The sequence below is a fragment of the Sipha flava genome, unplaced genomic scaffold (assembly GCF_003268045.1).
Source record: "Sipha flava isolate LNK unplaced genomic scaffold, YSA_version1 249_pilon_pilon, whole genome shotgun sequence".
NCBI lineage: Eukaryota > Metazoa > Arthropoda > Insecta > Hemiptera > Aphididae > Sipha > Sipha flava.
The window spans coordinates 1182327-1203806 of record NW_020272898.1 but is presented as its reverse complement, the minus strand read 5'-3'; the positions used below and the strand labels follow the sequence as shown (position 1 = coordinate 1203806).

At 30.7% G+C, this 21480-nt stretch overlaps 1 protein-coding gene across 1 annotated transcript; it reads right to left on the bottom strand.

Moving 5' to 3' along the window:
• Window positions 1-1827: 1827 nt before the first annotated feature.
• On the bottom strand, window positions 1828-20714 carry LOC112684374 (protein obstructor-E-like). The gene is made up of 7 exons (XM_025555876.1): window positions 20568-20714; window positions 9920-9997; window positions 9764-9821; window positions 8505-8641; window positions 8085-8279; window positions 2887-3079; window positions 1828-2063 (listed from the first exon to the last, which is right to left on the bottom strand). The coding sequence occupies exons 1-7, from the start codon at window positions 20623-20625 to the stop codon at window positions 2024-2026; spliced, it is 759 nt and encodes a 252-aa protein (XP_025411661.1). The 5' UTR covers window positions 20626-20714; the 3' UTR covers window positions 1828-2023.
• Between the last annotated feature and the right edge of the window lie 766 nt (window positions 20715-21480).

Below are 21480 nucleotides of genomic sequence, written 5' to 3'. Positions count from 1 at the left end.
ATTATTTTTATGGCTTTATATTAGTGCATCCCGCCTATTTATGTTGAGGCACAGGCTTTAAAAAATTATTTTCACCACGCCACTGTGTACATTTAAATATAATTAATATATCGTAGTGTGGGCATCAAATCATAGATGCGCAAATTTTTCCCATCCATGAAATCCAAATATATTTATACTTCGATGAAGCGACCGACGGCGATTTCCTATCAACATTACACAAGTTTATATAGTATTCCCCATTTTTATAACTGTGTAAACAAAACATCGTTAATTTAAGATACTCGTATTTTACAGAAATTTAAAATTCATCACAAGAGTTTTCATGAAATCTTATACGTAGGTTTTCATTTAACGACTGTTGTCAGTGTGGCATCGTGCAGCATTAAGATTATATGTTTATCTACGGTATAAAAAATGTTTATGTAATGTAAGAAATATATGTAGAGTAAAAATTTTTCATTTGGTTTTAAATTATTGACGATCCTCATTTTGCGCACAATTGTTCCAAAAGATCAGTGATGAACTATTTTACAACTCTAAAAGTCAAAATATTTGAAAAAAATGTGTCCTCTTTTTATTTAATATATTATATCTATTAAAATATACATGTGTGTGATTCTGTAGGAAAATATATTTTGGCCCTAACAAGCATGAGCGTAAATTTAATTTTATAATTATATTATATTAAATAAAATGCCATGTATATAAAAACAGACATAAAAACAGGCATAAACTCACTTGGCTACAATGCAGATACCATTACTTTAATAGACTAACTTTTTTGGGAGATTTTTTTGAACTTGGATTTTTTTTCACAATTAAGTTTTTGTTGTTATACCATTATATTTTTATTGACTTCAGTATCCTGGACGTTGTGTTGGGAATTACAAGGCACTTGAGGATACTCTTAAATGTATTTTATCCAACAAATATTGTTATACTATACATTTGACATTAATGCATATTTTTTATCAACATTACTTTTGAATCTATATTCGCAACTAAATTCATGAATTGCAATATTTTTTTATACAATGAAAACTTGAATAAATTAATAACAAAGATGTTAAACTATGATTACAACCATTTTAAAAGTTGTTCGAAATATTTTCTAACAATTCCCTCGTGTCTCCACGTCACCTTTTTTCTATTTTTGTTTTCATAATAATTTTTCTACAGTTATAATTTGGTTTGTGGTTTATAACTTATGTATATTTTGTTGATTCACATTTAAAGTTTTCGACTACTTGTTTTTTATTTTTGAAGCTTATAAATATATATTTCAAAAATATTTCAAGGTTATTTTTATTTTATATTTTGTACTTAAGTTATTTCATTATTATAACATTGCAGTGTGTTAACTATAAAAGTTACATTGTTGGTCAATTATTATTACTTATTTTAACCAAAATTGATAATAAAAACAATAATATTATAAATTATATGTATTTAAAGTATATTATTTCGTAAATAATAATTAATTCGTATAATTTGAGTATAATGAAAGTATAACGTGAACATATATCCTAATAAAACTTAACTCACGCTTCATAGCTCTTGGGTTGAACAACATTTATTTATTTATTTTTCATTTATTTCATTATAGTTCATCGTCAAAAAAAAAAAAAATTACCTTTAATTTTATAATAAGAAACATTTAGTAACTAAACATAATATACATTAAGTACATTAAACACATTAAATAATAACAAAAATGTAGTACTATAATATATTTCGTATTTAAATATTTTTTTCTATATTATATTCTAAAGAAATAATAAACTAAAAATAATTTATATTTTGACGAATAATTATAGGCACGTATATTTATAATAAAAATGTAATTACAAAAGTAAAACAAATGGTAATCAAGAATAAATAACATTACAGATTATTACACATTCTTGGTGGCCATACCAAGTGCACGTTTGTTCCATAATACAGTGTACACGTCGAAATATAAAAGGTAACTTCCATTAATACTGATAGTAGCCGATACACACTTTTATAATACCGTTCATTAACCAAGTCGGAGGAAATTGTCCGGTGTCCTTGAGTAACTAAAATAATAAAAGCAATCAAGTTGTAATTTTTCACTGAATTTGAAAAATACTATTTAATATGAGTTATTATTAATATATACTATACATCCCAGATATAGTGTTAGTATCTCATTTGAGAATTGGTAATTTGTTCATATGATTTATGAATAATACACAAATCTCTATCAAATATTGTTATATAGATAAAATAACTGCAAAAACAAAAAAAAAAAAAAAAAATGCTCACTGCCTGGGATGAACCTGCAGAGACGCAACTATTTCACGGATTGGCAAAATATGAATCTTTCAATATAAATAAATGCCATAATCTAGGTATAAAATGTATTTTTATGTTATATGTTTATTTGTGTTATGTATTTATATGTCGGTACCAGTTATAAATGCGGTTTAGCTAGTAATATATGTATAAAAAATTATTCATAATGACCTGCAGGGTTCGAATTTTATTCCTCTAAAAAAAAGACTTAAATATCAAATATATATTATATAATTTTAAAAATAAGATCGATTTCATATTATAGAAATATTTTTTTTTCGAAACGAGAAGTCCGATGTTTGATGATTCGTATAATTTGGGAATATACAAATTAAATTCACGCCTACTGAAAATTCAATACTATATATTACTTATGTAATGAATACCTTACATCAAGAAACATTAAGAATTTATTATATTCGATTAAGTAGTAATACGGTTCATGAATCATAATCTTATTAATATGATTTCGCACATTTCCTAAAAAGGTTAGAAGAAATTTGAATTTCTTTTGAATAATTTAAATTTAAAATACTCTCCCGTAAAAATAAAGTTTATATTTACCATGATGTTACATTTTCTCTGATGTCACAAGCACCGATGAGTTCGTTGAATCCTAATCCAGTTCCACAGTTGTATAGCCTAGGTCTACCACTAACACATAGATAAAATTTTTGGCAATCCACAGCATTAGGATAGAGTTTGTGACCATCCAACGAATTGATATCTTCAGGAGGACACCTAAACCCTAAAAATGCTGTAAGAAACGCAATCGTATTAGTCTTAAGTATTTATTTTGCATTTTATTTTGTATAAGAATTTACTTATATTAATAAAGAAAAATAACTTTGTGTATTTTTAAAACGTATTTATTGGTTGAAATGGTTATTTTCCCAGTTTATAATTGTACTATATTTTAAAAAGTATGTATAGAATCGGAATGATAGATACTTGTGATGATTATAGATATGCCGTAGATATCGTTTTTTTTTTATGTAATATTGGATTTCGACTTTAAGTTTGAAATTTAATAGATTATTATTAACATTATCATAATTTCTTATCATCTCCACCATTTTTTGATAGGAATACGATATACTACAAGTGATCTATCAGAAAAAGATATCTTAAGTTGTGATTGAAATGGAAATTGAAGGCAGTACTGTAAAGTATTTGAGTAAAAGTACTTGAATGAACTTGTATTCAAATATTTTTTTAAGTATTGAATAATTTTTTAAATACTTTCAGAACGAAGTATTTTCAATGGTATTTTAAATACTTTTTTTTTCTATTGAACACTTATTTGTATTGAATACTTTGTTTTTTTTAGAACATTTTATTTTTATTAAAAATATTTGATTGGAAAAATATTGCCAACTATAATCAAAGCCCGAAGGTTTGTGAATATCAGGTTTCTAAAAATAGATATTCAATAATAAAATTTCCTTTTATATTATTAGATAGGTAACTGTTAATATCAGATACGATATCTGCCTAGTTATATGAGATTACGAGAATAACATAGATTTTCTCACAAATCACTATATTGCTGCAAACCTACACCATTTTTATTTAATAATTTAAAGACTTGTATAGTTGTGTTTATAACCTACTCGCTACCACAATTACTTTAAGTTTTAATATGAGTAATTCTAGCCATAATACTGATGATGAAAGTGATTCAGAACTGCATAATGCATCTCTTTCGACTATTTCTCTGCAAAATGTTAGTTTACCATGGCCTAATTACTCCAAAAATTTTTTTAAATAATTATTTGAAAAGTATTCCAAAGATTTTTTTAAAGTATTTGAGTAGTATTTGAAATACAATACAATTAAAGTATTTGAGTAGTATCTTAAATACTTGAAAAAAAATCTATTTGAGTATTTACTTAATAACTTTTTAAAATTTAAAAAGTAATTAAGTAAATACCGATTAACAATACAGAATACATTTAATGTATTCTGTATTGTTAATCGGTTTTTACTCTATTAAAGTAATTAAAAACTCCCGATTAGTTTCACTGTTTTACATATTTACACGGTGAGGAAAATTGTGCACGCAAATCAGTAATGTCCATTTACTTGGTGTGCATATCATTGAAGTTTAACAATAGGCAGACCTAACTTTAAGGAGGGGGGTAAGGAAAGATCCCCCCGGGCTAGGAATTTTTGAGAGGGCCCAAAAATTAGGGACTAAAAATTATTAAAAATTAAACACAATTAATGATAAGAATTTAATGAAAAAATTAAAATATACCTTAAAGATATACCCTCCGGGCTCGGGTTTCTCTCTCCATGGCTCTGCCAATAAGTGCACTTGATAATAGATTCTCATTGAAAAATTAATTACTTCAATCGAGTATTGCCTGTTATTTATATATGAACGATTTTTTTCTTTAAAATTTGAAAAGTGCCGCCTGGAAATATTTTTCTATGGTTCTAAACATAAGATCTACACAATTTGAGCTTTATAAAAAATGATTAACAAGGCGCGTTCTAAGCTCAAAGTTAAAAAAAAAATGTGAAAATTCATAGTTTTTTAGTTATTATCGCACAAGTTTTGGTTTATTCTAAAAAGTTATAAGAAACTTTTTTGTAGAATTTGTTATTTACTAAAATAAATATTTCTTACATATTTTTCTTAAAGTCAATAATTTTTTTATAAAAACTAAAAAAACTATATGAAAGTAACATTTTGTGAAAAATGCTTGTTTTTATATTTTTTAAATTATCTCTCTAAATATTAAAGATACAAAAAAATCGTAAATTACTAAAATTGAACCAATTTGTTTTTACTAAAATACATATAAAAATACATTTTTACGTTTAACTAACTAATTTTGATTTAATTGAATAAATAAAAACATATAAAAATAATTAATTTTTCTTAAAAACAAATGTGATAAAAATACTTTTTTTTCTTGTATTTAAATATTCATAGGAGAGGACAAAGCACTTTTTGTTATTTCAGGATACCTAGATCCTATATAACCTAACCGGTATAGTTCTTGATCGCCTGAAATAGTATAAGCAAAACTTTGGTTTATTTTGAAGTACAAAATATTTTTACAATGTTTAAATAACTCACTTTTAATAAAAATTGTTTTTGAATTTCGTTTCTCATAATACTGTTATTATAACCTTCTACAAGTTTTACGCCTCTTTCAGCTGATTCGTTGACAATTCTTAGTTGTTCAATGATAGTTTTTTCTTTTTGGTAAGCACTTGTGTTTAACTATTAAGACGGATGAATGTGTAAAAAGTTTTCAATTTTAAAACGCTGATATATATTTGTTGATTTTCGACATAATGTATTAAAATTTCTTTGTTTGGTTTGCTCAAAAAAGTTGTTATTATATCTAATATTTAAGTTAAATTTTTTCGTGTGAACTTCAGACTCATTGATATTGATTTGCTCATTTATATTTTTTGCCATCATTAATTTGTATTAACATATATACTTTCATTAAATAATGCAAATGCAGCACACTCATCGGTTAAATAGTAAAGGTTGTTAATAATTTTACTAATGTCTACTTCAGATACATTTTTGTCTATTTCTTCGTATTTTTTTAATTTTCTTAGAAACTTGATGTCGTTTAATGGGTCAGATATGACCTCAACAGCATAAATCTAATATATAACATAACATATTATAATAAATGACGTAATTTGAAATAACGACTTTTCTTCTAATTTTGATAATTTAAATTCTGTTCGAAATAGATATAATTTTAAAGTGTATATAGCTTTTGCCATCCACCTTGCCATGTGATATGCTCCAGGTTTCCTAAAATATTTTCCACCTAGAGGCATATCACCAAAATAAATGATTGACAAATTCAAAAGCTCGCGGTAATTTTTACAGGGTAGTTTTTTTTTGAAATGACCGTTTTTAGTGATATTAAAATGTCATCAAAATTATCTTTAAAGACCTCTTGTATTTTCGTACTATTTATGCCCGGAATAGAATTTTGAATATTTATTTTGGACCAACTTGCCTGAAATCTTGAATAATGGAATGTCTGGTCCAGATACGGTAAATTTACATTTTGTAAAAACTTCTACCAGTATAATTTCGAACATGTGATGTCGACATCCAAAATATAATACATCTCTTTCTAACTTCTGCTCTAGTATAGTACAAGCTCCTTTCAATCTGCTAGTGTTTGACGCTGTTGTGTCAAAACCAAAAGCTTGAACAGTTTCTATTAAATTCTAGTCTTTCTAATATTTTAACTTACATTTATGGAACTCTTGTGTTGGAATCCGAGTTTTTTTCCAAAAAAATATTACACTCTTCAATGACTAAATATGCACTAGTGGTTAAGTTAAAACCAACAATTTGCATGTTATAAAACAAAACCCGTAAACAATCTCCATTTGATGCTAGTTTACTGCCTGTTATTTGGTGCTTATGATGCCCAACGAGATAAATTTCTTGTCGAGATGATGGCATTATAAATACTTTAATATAAATAATAATGATTTAAAACTTATATAATATTTATAATAATATAAAAAACAAATATTAACGTACTGATCGTTGATAGGTTAGAACGAAACTATTATAAATATCACTACATGATATCTATCATGAACGCAATTACATTGCCGATAGTAAAAAGTTTTTTTAATCTAAAAATAAACTTAGTAGCATTTACTTCTAGGCATATTATTTTTATTTTTATTATCATATTAAAATCAAAATAAAACCATTCATAGAATATTGACTAACTTAAATAAATGAACTTATCCCGGTAATAAAACTATAAGTATAAGTTTTTAATATTATTAAATTTGTTTTTGAGAAAAATTAATTATTTTTATATGTTTTCTCAATTAAATCAAAGTTAGTTAGTTAAACGTAAAAATGTATAATTACATATATTTTAGTAAAAATAAATTGGATCAATTTTAGTAATTTACGATTTTTTCGTACCTTTAATATTTAGAGAGATAATTTAAAAAACATAAAAATAAGCCTTTTTCACAAAATGTTACTTTCATATAGTTTTTTTAGTTTTTACAAAAAAATATTGACTGTACAAAAAATATATAAGAACTATGTACTTATTTTAGTAAATAACAAATTCTACAAAAAAGTTTCTTATAATTTTTTAGAAAAATCTAAAACATACGATACTATCTAAAAAACTATAAATTTAAGCTTAGAACGCGCCTTTTTAATCATATTATATAAAGCTCAAGTTGTGTAGATCTTATTTTTAGAACCATAGAAAAATATTTCCAGGTGGCACTTCTCGAATTTTAAGACTTCAAAAATAACGAGCACCCACATGAATCGGATTTTTATCAACCCGAATCGTAGTGAAACGCATTGCACCGTATGGTAGTTTTTATTTGATCTTTTGCGAATATCACATGAACGTCTATGCAATGGACAAGTGTTTTTAATAATCGCATTATTTTAATAGCTATAATTATGGATTCATTTCTACCCGTTACATATTTAGACATGATTATATATTATTATTATATTATATTATATTAGTCGTTCAGAGGGATGTGGCATTGCAGTTGATTTTCGTCCAACATTTTTATAACTTCCAGAAATTTATAGTAACGAAGTCATTTTCTCATAAGACAAACCATGAGTGTCGATACAATCTTAACGACTAACCATTATATCTATTAATAATAATAAAAAAAAAAAAAAAACTAACGACCGTTGTAGTCCAAGTAATATAATAATAAACAAGAGATATATTGTTGCGTTTTCATATGTGGATGTTTACCTTCCGCGTCGCACGTGTCTACTTGGTCGGCCCAATCGCACCTAAACGTTAGCTCGTTGAACGCCAATCCTTCTGGGCAGTCGAATTTGTATCCAATGCCGTTCACGCAGTTCAGGAACTGGCCGCATTTGGTCTCATCACCGAGCCGAAAATAACCGAACTGTCTCGGACAGTCACTAGTAGGCTGTGGTGGTTCTGTAAGGATTAAACAAAGGATCAGTAGTGGCAATTCGTAATTATAATATTTAAAATACTAAAGACGGTTGTAAAAATTATTATAATACAAGTATGCATATAGTTATTTTCATATTTACACGAGTCTCGAGGTGTTACAATAATGTACAGACGAACTTGAACACTTGAACCAATGCGTTTCCGCAGAAATCTCATACAACACAAATTCTAATTTTTATAACTCACGTAGTTGGGTTCTTCCCTCGCAATCCACTTCTGGAGGATATTGACACGGGTAAGAAAATATCGATGACTTTGAGTTGAAGAATAGCCCGTCTGGGCATAATTTTTCTGCTGGTACGCCGTTTTCGCATTGTAAATATCTGATAATATAATACATGTATATAAATTACATGTTATAGAGTTTACGTTATATTTGAAAAAAACGCGTGAAGTAAAAAATAAGCGAATGGGTCATGGAACAAATGTAATGTATTAGTTACGTTTAGACGTAATGGCGCACTTACGTAGTTTAATTGATTTATTATACTACATTACTTGAAAATTGCTATTGTGAAAAATCGATCAGATTTCGTTAAATTAAAATATACAATATTTATGAATAAAATGTATAACATCCTCTTATTGGTTATTTCGTAATTCGTATAATCAACACGAACGTGTTTACACACATACAACCACGAGGGAATTGTATTCATTCTACCGATTGCTGTTTGTATAATGGTTTATATGTTTATGGTTCACGTGATGATTAGCACTCGCAACATGGAATTTCGACACCATATGATTAAATCAAACGCATTATGGCGCAAAAACAATAATAACATTGGATCACTGGTTATTTTTTGTTTATATTGTGTATATACGCTGATGACTTTGTATATATATATAAACCACGTTCTAGTGGCTAAAATATGTACTTAATTGTACTGTACTATTTAAGTCAAATCAAACATCATAGGCTATTTATGTCTTATGCATTTTTAACTATAATATTGATGCTGATATTTGAGAATTTGGTTCGAGTTTTTTTCAAGATTTGAACATTATAATGCTCTAAAAAAGTTGTGTATTTTCGAAATGTTTACACTGAAATAAAACTAACTTATGAAGACTTTAGAGTAACATTTTCAAGCATTGGGATCAGAAATTAAGAATTTCAACTGCCTGTAAATGGCACGAAAAAAATTATCATTTTCAGAAATATTGTTTTTTTCGTGATTCTAAGTCAGTTTTTCACAATTATTTGAATAACCGTTAATAAACTCGAAAAATAACATTCCAATAAAAACTTATCAATTAATACAATCAATTTATATCAAATTATACAAAGCACACCTATCATTTCGCTATTTATTACACTAGTTGTTGTGTCGTACTACATACAATTTCAGACTCGGTCACTTTTCATTATTTTTATAGTATTGCGTAGGCATGTTAGTATTTATGTTTTGATTTTCACCCGACGAGGCGTCCAAACTCACTTGTCGCATTGGTTGCCTAATGGGTACCGTCCATTCCTTTCCGGACAAACGCTACTACCTGAACACGTAAAAGATTAGTTAAAAAATGTCTCGAGACTATAAAAATTATTATCATTATTATTTCAATAGATGCGTGTAAGCGCGATGCCTACGTACTAGTGGCCGCCTCCCGATCGTATCCGTCGGCCAAGAACTGCCGCTGCCTCCTGACCGTCGTCCGGTGCGTCACGCCGCCTGCAAACAATACAGTTATCAAAACACTATTAAGATTAGGGATGGCAAAAAATCATTAACCATCGATATACATCGGAACATTTTTCCAATATTAAAAAAGGTTTATAGACTTGCACGTAGGACATAGGTAATAGGTTATACTATTTATTAGAATACAATTTATAACCATAAGCCGTAACTTGTAATCGATACTTACTACAAGAATAATGACAAATAAATTGATTAATCAAAGCATGTATATCTAATAAAATTATAAAATATTTAATAAAACCAGAACAATATTAATAAATTTAAATTGCAATTGTTATATATTGCAGTACACGCCTAGAAAATTATAATGAAAATAATTTTATTTACATTGTTAATATAGGTATTAATATTTATATATAACATTCCAAATAATTTATAATAGTATATAATAATATTTATTGGTGATTTCCTGAATACTAATCACATTAAAATATCGTTAGACGCTATAATATCGATACGATATACCGGTAACGTTGTATCGATGTAAAACGTTACCATACATCGATGTATCGTTGCCATCCTTAATTATGATGCGTCTGCGATTGTTAATCGTCCGACACCACAAAACGCGCGGTTCAGCCGGGTGCAATTTTTCATTCTACTATCCTGTTACAACGTTTAATATCACGTTATATTTTTCTCGTCGTCGCCCGCCGCGCGTTTACGACTATTTCGCGTGCCGGCTAGATGGAAGGGTGGATGGGGTGCGAACTGTCAATATTCGCCCACGCGCGGTCTACGGGACGTCATGCGATACTATCTATTAGCATAACATGTATGTACGTATCTACGGATACGCGAGACGATGGAATGTCGGACGGCGGTGACCGTAACGAATTATACAACCAGCAAGTGCACGATCATTCTTACGCAGACAATTATTAATCGTACACGTGATGTCATTTGTACACACGCAGTGCTTGGCGTTAACTGTATGGACTGCGAGACCGTGTATTTATGACGTGAACGAAAACCCGCACTTGTTTTGAACACCTTGTGCTGATAATATGAACACCGCAATAATACGTAGGAACTGCTACGTCCGGAATATTATAACATTATATAACAGTGGGCTATCGTATTATTCAGCAAGAATGCGGAACAAAATCGGTCGAGAAAATAATCAACCAATATATTATATTATCATGGGTGGTATGCGTGGATATCGGAATTATTACTGTTTTCTTTGCGTGGTCGCATAGCGCGCATCTTGATACCGACGTTCGTAAGACTCGTAACTTGCACTTTTCGGATTGTACATTTATACACGTTTATAATATTTACATTGTGAACCCGTGTTTTTTTAGTAAATTGCCAAATACACGTTTGAACTTTCGCGGTGACGTTTTTATTCGGGCGGTCATCGTTTCCGTCAAATCTATTTATACTTATATTATCGAGATGGTGTGTGGGAACCTCTGTCTATCTGCAGTGCTATAAATCATAGACGTATCTCAGGATTCAGGAAAAATAATTCGGAATTGAAAGTATAATTGATTTCATACTTTATAGAATTATAAATAATCTACTCATTATAAATAAATATAAATCGATCTAATTTTTCAAATTTTTTATTTTATGTTCAAAATAATGTATACATTCAAATTAACAGTTGTAATTTAGGTATGCAAAACCACGTTAGATGTAATAGAGAAAACGATAAAAAATTTATAGAACTAGTGCAATAAACGAATACAAAAATAAAAAAAATTTCAAGAATGGCATTTTTTAAAAAAAAATGCAACAATTATTCGAAATAATAAGTTATCTTCAAAGATAAATTAAAAAAAAAAAAAAAAAAATAAGTAATCTAATGAACTGTTAAAAATATTTGACTACGTAAATATAAATTATAACCAACTAAATTTAATTCAAATTCAAAATTTTTAACTTTTATCTGAAAATTGAGTCAAACTATTTTTCAGGGGGCAATAAGAACCGTCTTCTCGTGGTGGCTCCTGGGTAACTAAATGGTTCTCAAACTCAAATTTATATAGATATGTAGAAATAGAATTGATTTGATTAATATTGATAGAATTGGTAGAAATGAAAATTGAACCTTTTCGTTTTGGCAGAAACATTTTAAGTCCTCTTATTCTATTTTACGCATGAAGTAATATCATTATTATATACGTGAGTTCGTTATTGTTGGTACACAAAGAAAAAAATAAATACTTTCTTGGTTATAAATCATCACATTATAATGCTAAATTTTTATTAGATTTGATGATTAAATAATAATAAATAATTAAATAATCTTTAGTGTTTAATTTAACGTCCGTTGCTCTTGTCATGTTGACATTTGAAACCAACAACTTAAATAATTTGACAACAATACATAAATGTGTCATATTTGATCTTATGGTGTACATAAAACTTAGGCATTTTTGCCAAAAACCTCTTGTCTTTATTATTTTACTTTCAGATGTAATTTGTTAGTTTTTGTTTTTTTATCAGTTCATCCGTTGGGTTTCTTTTGTATAAATTCAAGTGTACAAAAATTGCTAAATTTAATTAAAATTTTTTACATTACCATGGTACGTTTATTATTTTGTTACTGCATAGTATTATTTTTTATGTCCTTAATGTGACGATTATTGTAGAATTTGTAGGTGTAATTGTAATTGTAATATTGTAGATATGTATTTCACATAATACTTTTACGATTAAATTAATGATATTAGGACATAAGTAGTATTGTGTGTTATCTTAGTTGTGTGAAAAATGTGTATAATACCTATATTTTATAAGTATTCTACTAATCTTAGTTTATCTTTAATAAAATAATTATATTTAATAAAATGTACCAATTCAAAATCAATGTTTAACAATGGAATGTAAAAAATACGTTTGATGAGGTACTATAGTGCCGAGGGATACTGGTTGAAATAATGAAATATGTATAGCTGTACTTGTAGCGGATGAAACCTAAATATAATATAATATAATTATCGTATAATATTAATTAAATTTAAGAAAAATAATATGTCAAATTCGTTCATGTAAGTTTAGAAACAGAAAACCTTTGGAGGTTAAGCTTTTAAAATGTGCAATACTGAAGTTGTTCAAAACTTACTAATTAATTAATTACCTAACACAAAGAAATTTTAACTTTTTACTGACTTTTGTATAATAAATAAAAATGTATTGTTAATATCATGTATGATTTAAAATAGACAAACATTATACCATCAGTGATTTAAAATGGGATCAATAAAAAATGTAATGTGTTAGTTTACAATTATATTTAATGAACGAATTAGAAACGGGATCTACTGTCGTGATGGTATGATTTTTATTTATAATTACACGTCAAGTTTCTTTAACCATTAATCTGCTTCATAGCATTGTAAACTTTTAGTATTATTCTTTTGAAGGCACAATTGGGGCACTCCCTAAATGTTTTCAAATTTGAAGGATGACCGTAAACTGAATTGTGTTTCGTTTTCAATTTAAGCTGCATCTGATGTCTATTATCAATTAGGTTTAGCATGACTCGATCTTTGTGCTTTAGTTAATGTACATGTATTGAAATATTGGAGTGATTTTGTGACTTCTTAGCTATTTGGATTGGGGTTCTGAAATTTCGACCTTCATTGTGCCAATTGTTTAGCCATATCATAATACTATTCTACATATCATAGTACATTAGATTATTTACGTCAGTTAAACGTGGAATTTTTAGATTTCAGTTTGAACAGTTTCGATTTCGAATGATAACCGTCGGTTATTTTGTTCATTTTCAGATATTTTACGGTGGACGTAAGATGGTGAGATATTATACAGAATTGGATGCCATTGTTTTGGTTTGAATATCATTACACTTGAGACAATTATCATAAAGAATTTGAGTGTATATTTATATATATATATATATTTAAATATACTATGGCGTATACTATGGTGAGTATAATAGAGCTAGAGTAAATGTTCGCAATGTAGATAAAGATGTTCTCCAGGATGGGCTGACCGGTTTTCGATTGTGTATTCCGATCATTCACTTTCCTACATAGATATTTAAGACTCGCTCCGTATTTTAATATTTTCCTAGTTGCTTTGAAATATATTGTTTGAAAATAATGGCCGTTGTTATCTATCTTCGCTGTGACCGCAAGCTCGATCCACGCACAGAGAATATCGATGTAACGCAATAACACATGTCAGTATTTCGAGCAGGGTGAGAACATTTTTTAACTTAATTTTATGCTCTTGTGTTATGGATGGCTGAGTAGTGTGTCCGAGTGACAAGTGGGGAAACATTAATATAAATATTTTTGCTGACGTACAGGAAAAAGGAAAAACACGTAAAGGCAGTGGATTGAATGTTTCGACGAATATTCGCAAACCGTCGGACCTTACACGAACAAGCGCAGTGGTGCGCGTTCACCTCGCGTGCCGTACGATTCGCGTACGAACGGCACAACCGCGTCGGCCGTATCATTCGTGATTGGCTTGTGAACCATCGCGTTACATCATTGTCGAATGGCAAAAAAAAAACGTTCACGGACGATTCGGAGACCGATGATGGCGGGTACGCGAACTGCACGCGACGAGTCGAAGGGCCGTGCGAGTTCCAATAACCGCCGCGGTTAGGATCGGACCCGCGTGGGAAACGTGCGCCGCGAGATCGACCGGCACATCGCTGCGGTCGATTCTCCGATGGTTTTGACGTTTTACGGAGTGCACGCGCGAACACCGTGGGATCGCGTGCACGCGCAGTTATTATTTACTGGCGTATAATTTGCGCGGACGAAATAAAAAACGTGTCGGCCGCGGACTCCGTGCTTCGGATCGGACGAAAACAACGACGCGCGCACTCGCACGTCCACGGGAACGGGTCGCTCGACGCTCGTCTGCTGTTCCGCTGTGCGACCGTAACGGTGTCAGAGCCGTGTTTAACGGGGGGGCAAGGGCGGGCAATTTCCTCGGGGTGGAAAATGTTATGATGTTTGATGGGACGGCAAATTTTTGAGGATCAACATAAAATAGAAAATATGTAATTATAATTTTTCTTGTATGACTGTATGTCATCGCTTTCAATATTAAACATAGAAGATGATCTTTTAAAACAGACTGATTGGTCAGAAATTATCCACCAGCTTGCGACCATCAAATCAAGGAAAAAATTAATATAAAAGAAAAGTAGTATAAAAAGTAACGAATGATTATATTTTGTCACATTTGGTACTTTTTTAAATTTATATGTATAAGGCATAATTAATGATTATAAAACTTGAAAATAAGTAATAACGTGCTATTTAAAATATACATGATACAGATATTTGTAATTTATGAATGTATTGCTCTAGCATAGTACACTTTTATTATACCCGTTAATACGCTACTGACCGTAATTAATAGTGCGGTGTACATAATTTTGAATTGTAATTTTCTTAAGGGCGGCATATTTTAATTTTCCCCGGGGCGGCTACATAGCTTGACGCGGCACTCAACGGTGTAGTTGCGGGGTGGTCTTCAGACGTTTTCTTCCGAACGCTCTCGACGACGTTGTCGCGCGACACTCGTTTTTCGCGTTATCGTTTCGTTCGGGTTTTTTTTTTTTTTTGATCGCGCGGCACAACCGTACGTGCGCGCGCGTACCGTTGTGTACCGCATCAGCTGATTGGGCAAACCGTTGCGTAACGCGCGTAATCGCAAGGCGATGTGTCGTTTGTGCGATGCCGCGCGCGGGGAGACGACGACGGCACGAGCTCCGGTGTCGGAGGTTGATCGGGTCGAGCCCGAGGTGATCACGCGCGTTGGGTGACGGCGTCTGCTCAGAGATGGGTCCGCCGCGGTTTAGCGTCGACACGCATCTACCTGCACACGGTACGTACGTGGTGCGCAATGCATTCTCGTGGTCGTTTGCGCTTGCGACGACGAGCTCTATGGACGAGTTCCGGAACGGACAGCGCGGTACGGAATTCGAGTTTCTTTTCGTTTCGTTTTGACGGGCGATTCGAGGGATAGAAAAGTCCTGAACGTTTTACGATTCGGGCTTTTTTTTTTCACACCTCGACCGCAAATGATTGCTCTTCCGCCCCGGCCGACGATAATATTTCGTTTTAACGATAGCATTAGCCGTGGAAAAAAATATAGTATACTTCTTCAAAGGTTACGTGAAAAAAAAAAACCACTTTCCTATCAAGCAGGGACATCTCGCATTTCAAGTGTTTTACGATTGTTCGAGCGCTTGAGCAACTAAATCGTTATACTTAACGAGGTCGCATTAGAGATACGCGTCATGAAATGTTTTGTTTTTATTGTTTAAAAGTTGTTTAATGCGTTATCTAAAAGCTCTAGAAAAACTAAAAGTCAATAAGCTAATAGTTTCTATACTAATATAATTTGTAAATGATTTACTGCGGATTCAATTATACGTTTTGGATAAAACATAAAATTGGTGAAATAATTTTTTCAAACTGGTTTAAAAAATATTAAGCTTACGTTCAATCGGTGTGTTTATATATTTTTGTCAAGTCTATCAAGGAATGTAAATGTGTTTCCCTACGCAATAACCTCTCTTAGAATACGTTCCTGATCGTATGTACAAGTAGAGTGCGATTGCTGAACGAATACTCGATATAAGACGTGCGTCTGAACGAAGCATTTACTTTTTTGTAATTAAGAACGTACGTATGCACTAAATAACACTCAATTATAGTTGTTTAATCTGATCAGTATATAATGTCTTTCGTTTTTCTTATCGTGTAGCTGACAAGCCTTAATGATTACTACACGGTTCATTCATTCCAAAACGGATAATAATGCGATGCGATTTATGGCGACAGCGTGTATTCGGAGAGATGTCGCGGAAAAATTTGTAACATTCTATAATGAAAGTACTATTATGTACTTATAATGTATTCGGAATAGTTGTTATGTTTACGATTATAATTTAGTCGAAACGTACTGTATATCATCCGTGTGGTTGTATAAAAGTTAAAATATATTTTTAATATTATAACCGATTTTAAAAGTCAAAGGTTAAGGTTTTTATTTTATTTTATAAGTATAGCAGCATAATCGCGATATATTATACAATACGAGTAAAGCAAGTACAGCAATTTAGTCGTGTTTTTGGAAAAACAACCAGTGTCTTTTGATGATTATCTCGTAGGACATCGTCCTTGGATGATATGAATTATCCTATACTAAAATGTCCTTGCGAATGAGAAGAATCACGTTCGTCTAATTATAACTGTATATATTCCATGCCTGGAGCTTTTTTAAGTTGAATAATAAAATAATATTGATCCGGTGAAATTGTTTTCTTTAAATTTCTCTTCAAATCCCGAGTCAGTACTTCAATTTCATCTACCTTGGTTTATATTATTATTGTGTTCTTACTTCCATGTAAGGGCTTATTTAGCTGTTTGATAAAAAATGCTCCTTTTTTATCGATAGGATTTTTTTTCTTACAATATGCCCTTTATATTATTCGACCTCAAACACATAAATAATTTTATAACTGACATCTCGTGATATATGTCATTGTTATAAATGTTCTTTGTTGTAAAAAAAATGTCTGTATTGAAAAATATTGTACATTGCATAATTTTGAATTTTAATGTTTATAACAGTGATAGGTTGATTTATAATAAAACTGAAATTCGTTTTATTATGTACTTTTTATTTTTAAATTAAATAAATATTATTAAAAATAAAATATTTACATTTAAATTTAAATTCGCGATCGAAAGTCATGGATACAAGTTAACATTAAAGCAGAGACTTAAATGTCCTAAAAATGCATTTATTACAATACAATTATTAAATGTATCTATGAAGTTTAAAAATCTAATTGGACCACAAAATTCATTTTTGAAAATTTGAAATAATATTAAAATCAATAATTTTTAAATAATTTTCGATCATTAAAATACAATTAAATAACAAATTATAAATTAACAGTACGACAATCAATTCTGAAGATTCATTTCAATTATTCAATTCCAAGCAAAGTTTATTAATTATAAAATAATATTATTAAAGAATGCTCGTAAAAATAAAAAAATAAATACTTGATATAAAAAATATCGTTAAAAAAAAAAATTAAAAATATCAAATTAAAGTATAAAATATTTTTTAAATTCTTTCATGTACAAAAGAAACTCTAGAATAAATTAAAAGCAATGTTTTGCAAAATATTGCAATTTTCAAGGTTCCTATATAATATTTATTTTAATTAATTATTATATTATTATTGATTTCCAATTTAAAGTTGAAACCATTCACTTTTATTTTAAAATAAGAAAATATAAATTTTATTGATTATTTCAAAGTACTTAATAGTCAAGTCGTTGATTTTTTTTAAATAAATATGAAACCAATAATAAAATTTAATTTTATCTAATTTTATTGGAAATGAATCTTCTACTATATTGAGCAATTTCCTTACAAAGATATCTAGTGTAGGTATTTGAAATATTTTGTTGGTATAATTTTCATAGGTTTCACAATATTTAGTGATATCAGAGATAGTGCTCCTATTTTAACATTTTATCGAGCAATATCTTATGACTATTCAGTTAAAACGTGTTTTATTTTATTTAGAAATTAATTTAAAAAAAAAGTATTATTCTTAGTATTTGATATGTCTTTGTTTTTCTTATTATTTAAATAGTTAACCATATTTTAGATAAATAACGAATGTTATTTTTGAAATTAATGTACTTATAGAAAAAAGGCCAACAAATGTTGTAACAACTGCAGGTACAGTTCGTAATTCGTTTTGTTTTTGTGGGGAAAGGAATTTGAACCCAAACAATGTTAGCTCGTGTTTTATCATGAAGTTATTAACCTCAGTACTTTTATGAATACAAATATTAGCCTGTGTCTAGTGCAATTTATAATATGAAAGAAGTAAATTACCACAGTTAACTATAATGGATAGTTTGTATTGTTTGCGACTCCCACGAAACACCACCAAGTGTTAATCATGCGGTTCATGATGTTTCAGAAGTCCAATTTCAAATGTAATGTGCTATTATAAACTTCCTACGCAATATTAAGAAACTACCATCATATGTTTATATTTATATATCTGATGCTCAGTGATCATAATATGAGGCTGTAGAGAATAATCGTACGCGGATTCTTTGTGAAATGTCAAACAATATTGCGATGATTACTGTCAGTGCGTAGCTGCTGCTGCAAACATTCGTTCGAACAACGTCCGAACGTGTTATTTGCATATAGAATAAAATAAAAATATTTAAGTCCACGTGCAAGTGCGCGCGCCACCCGGACGGGATGCAAACACCGCGATCGAGAATTGATGGATGTGCACGGCAGATGAACCCAATGTAACGTGCTGGATGTGAAAGTTTTATTAATCGAAAAACGCGAGTTCACGGTGAGCACAATGTTGGCGGCGGCGCTGTGTGGACAACAAATTATTGCAAATGCACAATCGGATCAATAAGCGGTGGTTGTGAGTAGATCGCAAAAATACGAAACAGAATCCGAAGGGGGAAGAAAAAAAAAAACTTTTTTTAGAGGACGCCAAAGCGTGTCGTCATGACATCATCGGGAGCATATTATCTATGTACGCGTAACGGTCGGATCCCATAACGGTCGTCGATTAACTGTTGCAGCACAGGCAACGATGGTAGGCTATGTAACTGCACGAAACGTGAACGTGCGTGTAAGTCGAGGAACGAGGAAGAGTGCGTTACGGTATTATTATCTGTACAAGTTGCGGAGAGCGCGTGAGCAATAGCCGTGTGTTATATAGGGTGTCTCAAAAATAACGAAGGATTTAAATCTGCTATGAATTAAATTAATTAATTTAAAAAAAAAAATAAAATATATGTCATTCTCTTAAGGAGAAGGTAAGGTTCAATAGTAAAAAATAATATCGGGCATATGACCCTTCCTACTAGCCCTACAAGCGATCATTCTTTCAATAAAATTAACCATCACTTGTCACACATTGCCCCATCAAGTTCTTTGAGGATACGAAGAATTTCTTGCTTAAGTTCCAAGATATTTCGACTTTTTCAGATTTTTTTGTCTAGGAACTTCTCAACAACCAGAATGATTGTTTCTCTTGAAGTGTGACAATTTGAAATCAATTTTTTGATGTTCATTTGATCCAAATAAGGTCAAAGAAAATTACTGAGCTCAGTAGGTATTCTTGTATGGTTACAATAAGACGGCGCAACTTTTTAAACTTCAAGAGAAATAATCCCTCGGCTGCGTGAGAAGTTCCCGGACGGACTAATCTCGTTGCGTGGTCAAAGCTACCCACCTCAATCTTTCTCCAATAGTTAATGATATAATTGTTATGTTTTTAAAAAGAATTTAAATCCTGTGTTATTTCTGAAACACCCTACATATTAAACGCGTACGGTCGGACCAGTCAGGAATGGGGTGGCGTTGGCGAAGACTTCGGGTCCGCCGTATAAGTTTTATCGAACCTTGCGAACAAAGAAAGATTGTATAAAACGAAAAAAAAAAAATAAGCCGATCTCCGACGGAGCCGTTTCGCGGCGTACACTTCGTGTAAATAAAATATATATGTTTTTCCACTGACCTGCACATGTGACCGAAGTGGCCGCAATCGCCGTGATGGCGACGATTACGCGAAACATAATAACTGCCGCAGAGTGATTCGAAATATCGGTTCGGGCGACAAAAACGCACTGCGGCTGCGCTCCTCGGGATTATTATTGCGATCGTCTGGGGCCCACGTTGCCGCGCGTAGCTGCGACGCGGACGAGGTGGCGAAACAAGAGGAGAGGGGGATCCATACCACCAGCTACGGCCGCATAACATAACATTATACACATCGAAAGTTGCATAACGCGAGATGTTCCGAACAACATTCTTCCATCCAGCCGCCGCCTAACATAATAATAATAATAATAATAATAGCAGTAGTAGTTATTGTTTAGCGGTAGTAATATTTAATATTGCAACGCGTACATATACTAGTGTCATCCGTAGCGGTCGTGCAAGACGTTTAATGCCAAACGTAGAATGCTTACCTTGGTTCAAATACGAAAACCTTCCAAACCAGTTCAAATCGAATGCATCGATCATTTATTTTGTTAAATACTCGGAATATTATTGAACATTTGTTTCGAATAATCATTATTCGCCCTGGTACGCGCGTGGGTTTTTGGAATACGTCGGTTTTCTGTTGCCCCGTAGTTCGGGTGAGTGATTTTCAACTCATTTTGTTACTCCTTACTTCTAGATATCCACGTGCGAATCGCGCATCCACGTAGATGTATAGCTTTATTTTTTTCATTTAGCTCTCAACACAAAGTTATTACACCTCAATCATTAAATCATACGCATAAGATAACCAAATATGCATTATAACATCAGTACACATTGAATAAAATAAAATAATATTAGTAATACGTATAGGTAGAGATAATAATAAAATAATATTTAATTACATATGGGTCGAAGACATATTACTATTCACAAGTAACAGA

What these genes read in the sequence shown, in the direction of transcription:
- LOC112684374 (XM_025555876.1), bottom strand. Translation starts at nt 20,625, where the DNA reads ATGTTTCGCGTAATCGTCGCCATCACGGCGATTGCGGCCACTTCGGTC. An exon ending in CACTTCGGTCACATGTGCAG is followed by an intron (nt 9,998 to 20,567) that starts GTCAGTGGAAAA and finishes TATTGTTTGCAG; the next exon opens with GCGGCGTGACGCACCGGACG. An exon ending in AGACACGTGCGACGCGGAAG is followed by an intron (nt 3,080 to 8,084) that starts GTAAACATCCAC and finishes CGTTTCTTACAG; the next exon opens with CATTTTTAGGGTTTAGGTGT.